This window comes from Chaetura pelagica, unplaced genomic scaffold (assembly GCF_000747805.2).
Source record: "Chaetura pelagica isolate M959 unplaced genomic scaffold, ChaPel_1.0 scaffold91, whole genome shotgun sequence".
Lineage (NCBI taxonomy): Eukaryota > Metazoa > Chordata > Aves > Apodiformes > Apodidae > Chaetura > Chaetura pelagica.
This window is the reverse complement of record NW_009952042.1, coordinates 21,198-30,629: the sequence shown is the minus strand read 5'-3', so window position 1 is coordinate 30,629 and position 9,432 is coordinate 21,198. Positions and strand designations below refer to the sequence as shown.

At 44.3% G+C, this 9,432-nt stretch overlaps 1 protein-coding gene across 1 annotated transcript in view; it reads right to left on the bottom strand.

Moving 5' to 3' along the window:
• Window positions 1-2,968: 2,968 nt before the first annotated feature.
• TXNL1 (thioredoxin-like 1) overlaps window positions 2,969-9,432 on the bottom strand; it is a gene marked incomplete at its 5' end in the record, with an annotated part of 12,322 nt that continues 5,858 nt past the window's right edge. The window contains 2 exons of the mRNA XM_010002704.1: window positions 2,969-3,137; window positions 9,264-9,368. Of these exons, the coding sequence (XP_010001006.1) occupies window positions 3,108-3,137; window positions 9,264-9,368 (135 nt within the window). The remainder of the gene's footprint in view (window positions 3,138-9,263; window positions 9,369-9,432) is intronic.

The window sequence follows — 9,432 nt, the reverse complement described above, 5'->3', positions numbered from 1 at the left end:
CTCAGCACACAACGCACCGCAGCCCCGTGCGGTTTATCCATCCCCTGCCCACCCTGGTCTCAACACCAGCCTGCACCTCAGTGAAACCAGGGTGTGCAAAACTTCCCAGACCCTGCCAACAGCCGAGGCAAACCAGGCAGGAATTGCTTTGACATCCGTCCTGATGCAATAAAAATACCCCACAAACCCAGACCAAAGCACAAAAACAAACAAGCAAACACAAAACAAAGGTTTGAATATTATCAAAAGGTAAGGGGGGGGAAATTACAGGAGAACAGAGAAGGGTTCCCCACCTCCCAGTGCCACTACCCAGCCCCTCCCCAGCTCCCAGTGCAGCAAAGCTGACCTGAGGAAAAGGAGAAGTCCATGCATTTCTGTTTCTTGGTCACCTCTGCCCATGCTCCTCATTTCCTCCTCACCAGGTTTTAGGAGGATGTGTCCCATTGGGTCTCCTGTTGCTGAGAAGTAGGAAACTTGGGATTTTGAAGGATGAGGGCAGATTAAAGATGCACTTCCTTCACTATGAGCACTTCCTCAGGCTTTAACTCCTCACTTACTTCTTATACTTTCTCCAGTAATTTAACTGATACTTAGAGGTCAGTCTGCTAGCATCTCAAACTCTTAAGGAGAAGTTATAACATTGAGGATCATAAATGTAAAAATAAACCCTGGTGCTGTTTGCTCTCTCTAGCAGGCTTGGGATGAAGCCCAGCAGCTCTCTGCTAATCCCTGCTCATTAACCACCAAACACAAGTACCAAAGGATGCAGATGAGACAAATCTCCCCAAGGCTCCCCAGCACAGGCCCTGCTGGCACCTGGTCCCCCAAGGCTCCCCAGCACAGGAATCCCACAACTGAGGAGCCTTTGGGCACTTAAAGCCACCAAGCAAACCTCCCCCCCAGCTTGCCAGCCCTGAAGGAAAGCCCCAGGTACAAGGTTTCATGTCAGCATTATCACTGAAGGTTCAGCACATCAACCTGGGCTAGAACCAAAGCAAGGGCTGGGCTGGCTGAAGGGGACAGGGCTTCTGTCACAGCTCAGCCAGACCTTCCCTGGGCAGCAAAGCACAGGAATAACTCTGCACACACATACCACCAAGCCCAGTAACAGCTCTGGGCACTTTGTTGTACCCACCTGCCCCAAACCAGCACCAGCCTGAGGGTGCAGAGAACAGAACTGAGGAGCCCATGAAACCTCAGGACAACAAGTTGTCACCTGTAGGTGGGACTAACAACAAGTTTCAACCACCCCAGCCCCAGTGCTGTCTGAACACAGCAGTGTCACAGCTTCCCCTCCTCAGCTGTGGAGCAAACTTCTCAGTGTCACTTTTCCCACCAAGAACAAACCTCAGGAGCCTCAGGCCAGGCAGCTGCACAGCAACAGCCACCCTGCCAGAGCCAGCAGCAGCCAGGAGCACCCTGCAGGGTAGGTAATGCCACTCACCAGACATTGCTGCACCACAACGCAGTTCTACCCCAGGAAGTGAAACATGTGCCAGGTGCCTGTGAACGTTTATTCAGCCCCACATACACAGCATCATGAGGAAGGTTTGCATCGTGCAACCAAGGACACCACAGAAGAGTCTCATGAACAATAGAAAGTTGACTAATCTCTTACAAAGATGAGAATCACTAAGTTATCAAATCTCTCAGGTATAAATCTATGAGGTAAGCCATACTGAAGATGAGGCACTTAAACAATAACCCAAAAGGTAATCAGTGTACAAAGTTAGAAACAGGAACAGTTATTCATATTGCCCTCAATTATACTTAAAAATGATGTATATCCTATATACAGTGTTACATGCCTTACACCCCCAGGATAGGAGAACATGAAGTATGGAAGGAACCAAGTTGTCACCACACGCCATCCACAACACCACAGGCAGAGGAGGATCCTGGAGGACACAGTGAGAAAAAAGTGCCTCTCAAAGAATGTTTTCCCAGACAATGCCCAGAAAATATCTGTGCTAACAGCAAGTGAACTCGGTATTAACATACAAATCTGCCAAGCCAGAAGAGAACCACCCTACTGTGTTGAAGGAAGGAATGCCAATTAGGACAGGATTTAAGCCTTAGTGGGATTTATGGTAATTAGAAATGTAACAAATTTAACTTTACAAAGAAATTAATTATGCCAATTAAAACACTTAGCAAGTTTGACTGGGAATTTACAGTGTTATACATGTATGGTGCTGATCAATGCCCGAGTTATTAAAGCAACTCGGGGCACACTTCCAAGGAAATTTACCAAAGTGGCACAGGAATTCCAATTAAGATGCATAATTACTATTCACAATAAACATTTCCTTATCAAGATCCAGAGAGAGGAAAATCACCCAACACAAGAAATAAAGAATCAACGCTCAAGTGGGGCAAACCAACATCTCAACCCCCATAACTGCACAGCTTCCTGGAGCCTGCGTGGGAAACCAGGTCAGGATTTTTTAATAATGTTTAAAAAAAAACACCTCCAAAAGACCCAGGAGCTCTCAGTGCCAAGCAGCTTGCATCAGTTAACCCTGGGACAGACCTGAGAGCTAATGGAATGGCAACACAAAACATCCCTCCTCCTCCTCTGCTTTTGGAGGTGGGGAAGGAAAGGGGAATTTCCAAACCAGGTGAAGTTACTCCTTGTTGAGAAGTACCTGTGTTTGGCAGGAGCAATGACCTGAAGTTCTTCTGGTCTTATAAAGAAGGAGCTTGGATTTCCATTCCAGATGGCCTCTGAAGGCCTTCTGTGCTTTACTCACATCTGACATTTTCAACTCTCTGCACAAACACAAGCTGCATTAGGGCTTCTGTTTCTGAAGATAAGCCAGTCCAGTCTTGAAGTGTGAAGGGAACAAAGGAAGAGCCACAGTTACTAGAATAACAAAATTAAATTTGGCAAAAGTAATGGATTTTATTTACAAATACATGTACGAGGATTACAACAGAAACACACTAGGGAAACTCCATCTCAACAAAAGCAATGATTTATTGGTAATGGCATGAAATGAAACAGATTGACAGTCTCTGGTTATGGTCAAGCAATTATCCAGGAGTTGTAGATAAAAGTGAAGATCTCTTTGATTGCAGTAAGGCCTTCCAGTGTCTCTTGTGTCCTAGTGGCTCTCTCCTTTTTTGCCAACTACCTGATAAGAGAAGAAAAACAGAAATAGTGTTTAACCAAAAACGTCCTGCCCAGTATTTTTACATCAAGTCTCAAAAAGTGCAACTGAATGTTCAACTGAGTTAATGCATTTAAGCATGCACTGCTGTAGCACTTCCAGAAGCTGTGATTCCCTCTAAAAGGTTCAGAGGGATGCAAGACACTCCAGAAACCTTATCTTTAGTACTCACACAGACAGCAAAGCCTCAGTCTCACTTTGAGTTAGAGCACAGTAACTGCAACACAGACCACACCTAAAAACAGATATTATGTACCAGCCATTCACCTTTAATATCTAAAATATTATAGAGAGAGAACCATTGGGTGCCCAAACATAAGTCTGTTCCTTTCCCTTGACACCCTTGCTATGCACCTCACCATGCAGTTCAAACCTGTGCAGAAACCTGGAAGGCACCTGTTTTTCAGGTACATCTTTGTCAAATCACTATTCCTTCCAGCCTCCTTCCACTCTCCAGCTCTGCCAACTCCACCTGGAATCAGCCAGCCTGGTGCTTCCCTCTCCTGTGCCAGCAGACCCTGGTGGGTGGCAGCACGACCCCAGCACTCTGCACTGGTCAGCACAGGTCACTGCCACAGGGTGCCCAGTCCCCTCTGCTCAGGTAACTGAACACAACATCCCAGGAGCAGAAAACCATGCCTTTTGGTCACCCCTCTGGGAAAATTCCCACACCATTCTAGTGCTCTTGCAGACCCTTGGAAAAAAATAGCCATTTATAAGCCAAACCAAAAGGAAAAGAAAATAGGTCTTGAAGTTCAAGACTTGAAGTTACAGGAGGGAGCTGGGGCAGGGCATGGATTATTGCCAATCCATTTCCATCCAACTGGAGAGAAGCACTTTTGATGTGACCAGATGAAGTCAGAATTCACATCAACAGAGGTTTGAAGATGACACCAGTGGAGCACAGACATTCCCATTGCTGCTTGTCACAGTGCTGAAAAGGAAGGAGTGCAACCCTCCTGCTCCAGCTGACTCCTGCAGCAAGGGTGTGAAGGACCAGTTGCCCCTGCAGCTGCCAACAGGGGGATGGAGAACAAGGGAGGAAAACAAAACAAGGAAAACCAAACACCCACAGCCCTGAACTAGGGAAGTCTCATGGACCCACTGGAAGTATTCTTCCTGATCCTTCCCCTTTCATTTCTTGTTAGACTTCAAGGAGAATTTTTCACTCTCCTGCTGTTTCTGGTCAGTTAAGTTATCACTGTCATCAAGTAAGATCTACTGATAAAAAGTACTTTTATAGACCATTTTCACCTCCAAGGAACTCCTGACCAGGAACATTCAGCAAGCTGCAAATTCATGCCTGGTAATGCTTAAGGTCAGGAAAATTCCAATTTGACAACGTGAGAAAAAAAAAAAGCCAAATTATTTGCATCAATCTCCAATTAATCAAGTTAAAAAAAAAAGTTAAAACTTGTCAAGAAGCAATCTTTATTCTTTGTGTTTCCAAAGCACCAAACTGTGTTCACACATAAATTAAGAAAAAAGAAAAACCATAATTAACAGATTAAATATTAGATGTTAGCAAGTGTGGAACATCAGTGACAAATATTGCTATACCAGTCTGAGGCAGAAATGGACAACTCGCCCATGTGTATTATCTGTGGAAATCAATCACACTTACATGGATACTTTATCATCACAAGTCAAAGAAACCCATTTTCTGACCATCCCACTCCACCTTCCCAAAGGCAAGCAGGCTATCAGAACTTCAACCCAACAGCTGGCATTATTCTGTTCTCAGAAGATCCATTTTCCATCCTTTGACAAAAGCAGCTGCCATCTAGTGCTTTCTAAGGTAGTGGTTCCAGCCTGCAGTTCCCACACAAAAGATGACTATTTCCAAGCTGCCTTTCCTTCAACTCTTTGGCTTTTTCCCAAGCATCAGTCCAGAGCCTGACAGTGACAAAACCAGAACCAACTCCATGGTTCAGTACCAAGACCAGGACTGGAAACCTCTATTACTGAACCTTCATTACTGAACCTTCTGGAGCAGAGTTGGTTTTGTTTGTTTTAAATATATGTAAAAAGGTTTCTGGAGAACCCCAACCAGGCCACACATGGACAACCTCTATTACTGAACCTTCATTACTGAACCCTCTGGAGCAGAGTTGGTTTTGTTTGTTTGTTTTAAATATATGTAAAAAGGTTGCTGGAGAACCCCAACCAGGCCACACATGGATAAACACCCACTCCTGACTGTGCCTTCCACAAGCAGTGCCCAGTGCCACTAGAGGGACCAGAAAGGGCAGTACTTTCCAGCTCATTCTGGCTTACCTACTCTTACTGGCAGGTCACCACAAAGAAAGGCACCAAGGTCCACCAAGATTTAAAAAGTCAGGTCTTGGCAGAGCACTTCACAGGCTGCACCTCAAACAGCTCTACTAAATTTAACACTGGACAAAAAGTGAGTTACAGAAAATAACTCAGGAGGACTGCATGGTGTGGCCTTACAATGTTGAGTTCAGGGTAACAGTGGGGCAGAAATTCGGTAAGATTGACAGCTGAACAGAAGTTTGGAGAGGAAAGAGGAGCTGATGAGTCAGAAGGTAGAGAAGGCAGTTCCTGACAGCAGGAGGTGCAGAGAAGGCAACTCCTGCATCAGTGCTGAGATTGTGGAAAGGGTGAGAGAGGTGCTGGGTGAGCAGGGGAAGCAAGGGAGGAGTACTGCAAGACCACTGCAGTTACTGTTACTGTTTAATTTCTTCTGCCTTTTTAGTTCTTTAGGAATGGGAAGTTAAGCTGAAAAACAAACGAAATGTTACAAGAAAAAACAGCAGCAGCATGTAGTGCAAAGAAGCAGTTCTGAGTAGAAGGAAAGCCTTCATTCAAGAGGGGACCAAAAACCACCACAACCTCTGCTCCAACCTCAGATCTGGGCAGCAATATGTTTTATTCATTAACACCAGAAATAAACAAGAGCTACACTGGACATGAGCAGCTGCATGCTCTTCCAAACACAAAAGCACATACCCAAGTTCACCAAAAGGTTCACTGGAACCTACCCAACACTAAGCTCAGAGACACAAAAACCCCACAGAGCCTGTCCCTTCAATCTGCACTTGGAGCTGCCTGCCCCAAGGAGCCAGCTGAGCATCTTCCAGCAGCAGAAGCAAATCTCAAGTGTGACCCCCACAACCCAAAGGCAGCCTGCCACAGCAGCTTGCATGCTCAGTCACACCTTCAGTCAGACCTTGTGCGGCCAAGAAACCTTTCCGTCCCCTTTTCTGTCACTTTGAAAACTTCTCCCCTCCCAGGAGATAAAAACCAAGTTGTGCAAGAAGCAGGACACACACAACATGCTACAAGTTTGAAAGCAGCTTTTGTAACATCTGACTTTCCTCACTCAATCCAACAAGACTAACTACATACAGCAAAACGTAGGAAATTGTTGCCAGTGAGAGCACTGAACAACCTGGCAGGGATGTGGCAGAGTCCCCACTGCTGGAGCTTTCCAAGATGCAACTGGGCAGGCACCTGGCTCCCTTTCCCATGAAAGGTTGGACCAGGTGAGCTTCTGAGGTCCCTTCCAAGCTGTGCTGTTCCATGATCCTGTGTATGCCCAAACTAACTTGAGGCCAAAGTTACTAACGAAGGACTGACTCTACCATAGCCACTTGGTACTGCTGGTGTTTTCCAGAGCAGATGAATTTTAGCTTTACATTTGATAGCATAATTAATGGAATGATGCCTCTGTTATATTAACTGCATGAACTGACTGATTCTTCCCACAGCCTGGTTGGTGTCAACATAGCACTCCACAAGCAAACAGGAGCTTTTCCTGACTGTCTGAAGCACATATGGGAGCTGCAATTATGCACCTCAATAATCAGGTGCTGTAAGCAAAGCATGCACTCAAGATCCCAGCCCACTTAGGAAGCAAAACACATCAGCCTGATCTGTAGCAAAAGTCATTCAAACCAATGTTGACTTTGAACACCACACACACCATCAACTGGGCAGCCAAGAGATCCACCAGAGACAGGACTGGGATCACATTCATCTACACATCTTAACTCAATCCCTTCAAGACACTTAACAGACTTTTTACACACACTTCTCCAAAACTCAGGGACAAAAGCATTCCCCCATTTGTTAATCATGTTGCAATACTGCTTCTATCATTATTAGCAGGGAAATATGAACAGTAAAGACAGAGCGAGATGAAGGAGTGAGAGAGATGAAAGCAGTGAAGGGTAGTGTGGGTAACTACTCCAGGAGATAAAAAGAAAAATAAGGTTTCCCAGTTAATCTACAAACCTAAATATAATTAATGCCCAATGCTATATTAAGGTTTCATAGCTGACAGGATCACTGGCAGAGAGGAAACCAAAGTTAAAATTCCTAAGAGCTTCTACAGGCTAAACATCGCATTTGTTATGAAGAAACATTTTAGCAGCCTAATATTAAAACTACACGTTCAGGAGGCAAAACAGGAATGTTACACATAGTGTCAACATGCCCCTGAGTTGGGACAGGAGGAGCCACTTCCTAACCCAGCAAGGCCTGCTCCTCTCCTGAAGGCACTGCTGGCCTCAGGGCAGGTGTGGAGAACAATCCTGCCCATACAGCTCAGTATCACAGCCCTCAGCCACTTCAGGACTGTGTCCCCCAGACTGACATTGTGCCCATGCAACCTAAAATGCTGCAGGAGGCTCCCTCTGTGCAGGCTCAACACTGCTCTCAAACCCATGTCACATCCTACACCAAAAAAACCAAACAACCCTGACTTGCTTTACCAAGTGCACCCCAAACAGGACTATCAAATAAAAAAAAAAACCAGAAATGAATCCCTACTTCCCCAATCAGAAGGTCAGGTTTAAAGAGGGCACTTGTGGAAAAGAGCCTTTCAGCACTTCTGAAAGCAAAACTAATTTACAGAGTTCACAGGGAACTGAAAGTGGGAGAGAGATCAGACAGGTCAGGCGCTGAGTCAGGCCCAGCCCCTCAGAACAGCAGCAGACAGCACTGCAGGTTGCACAACTCACTGCAGGGGATGCTCTGACACCATAAGTACCCCCAAAAGCCATATAAAACAGAAATGTAAGTAGATTGTAAATCAATTAATGTCTCTCTAGCTCTGTGATAATTTGGAAGGGTTTTATCAGGAGGGTCTAAAACCAGTATCAAGTTAATTTTAGTACATTAGAACATTTTCTCAATTACTGCAAGTTTCACTGAAAGGCAGCCAAGCCTGTTAAACTGCTATTTATGAACTTAATTAACACCTGCAGAGATGCTAGTTTTTACATGTAGAAGTTAAGATCAAGTTTTAATGTTAAAACTTCCAAGTGTGTGCCATGTTGGTGAGTGTTAAGTGGTTTTAACCTTCTGAAGTTATAGGTTATTTGCACAATTAATTCTGTGGTGCTTTCAATGTTATTGGTCACCTACACAGCAGTTTGTAGACAGGTATTTGCCCTTTTCCAAAGGCTACTAAGTTTTAAAGCAGCTTATTCTTAAAAGACTTATTACATTTTGAGGCAGTTGTAAGCAGCTTGAAAAAGTTCCAATCCCTTCAAACCCGTTTCACATTCTCAAAAAATGAAAGATTTCAGAGTGCCTTTACTGTTCAGCCCAGTCACACTGTAACAACTTATTTGCCTTTTCATTTCCTCTTCCAAAAGCAGGCATGTTCACTGTAACAGACACCTGGTAACCAAATATTTTTCACATCTCCAGCTTAATGCTGCCCGGTAAATAAAATGCAAAGTACAAGTCATGTCAATCACAAAGAGTCTGTTCAATCTGCAATTGCTTCTCTACTTCCTGAGGACCATCAGAAAGCATGTTTCAGATCAAGGCCTCAACCTCAAAGCTGTTAAAAAACACTGTCTAGAGTGTATCTAAGTTGACAGTCCCTCAAGTTCCCATATATATATATTCTTATCAGTTATTTTTATAAAATTGATGCACAAACACTTGTAAGCAAGACCAAAGATGTGTAAGATAAAGCTACACATTTCCTTTTGGATGCCAAAACTATCTTAAGTTGTGGAACTGCAGCAACAATCAAGTGTATTTGTTCCCTCAAACCATTTCTGAGTAGGTTAGAAACACTCAAAAGTGCTTATAAGAAAGAGGACTCACTCGCTTGAAGTCATTCATGTTTGTTGCTTGGACTGGAGTTCCAATAAACGTGAAGTATGTAATTCTTGTTGTCTCTTCATCACCATGATTGGACTGGACAAACAACTAAAAGAAAAGAACACAAACATGAGGAGTTCAGATAAACTGTCCATCCCTGAAGTAGCACATA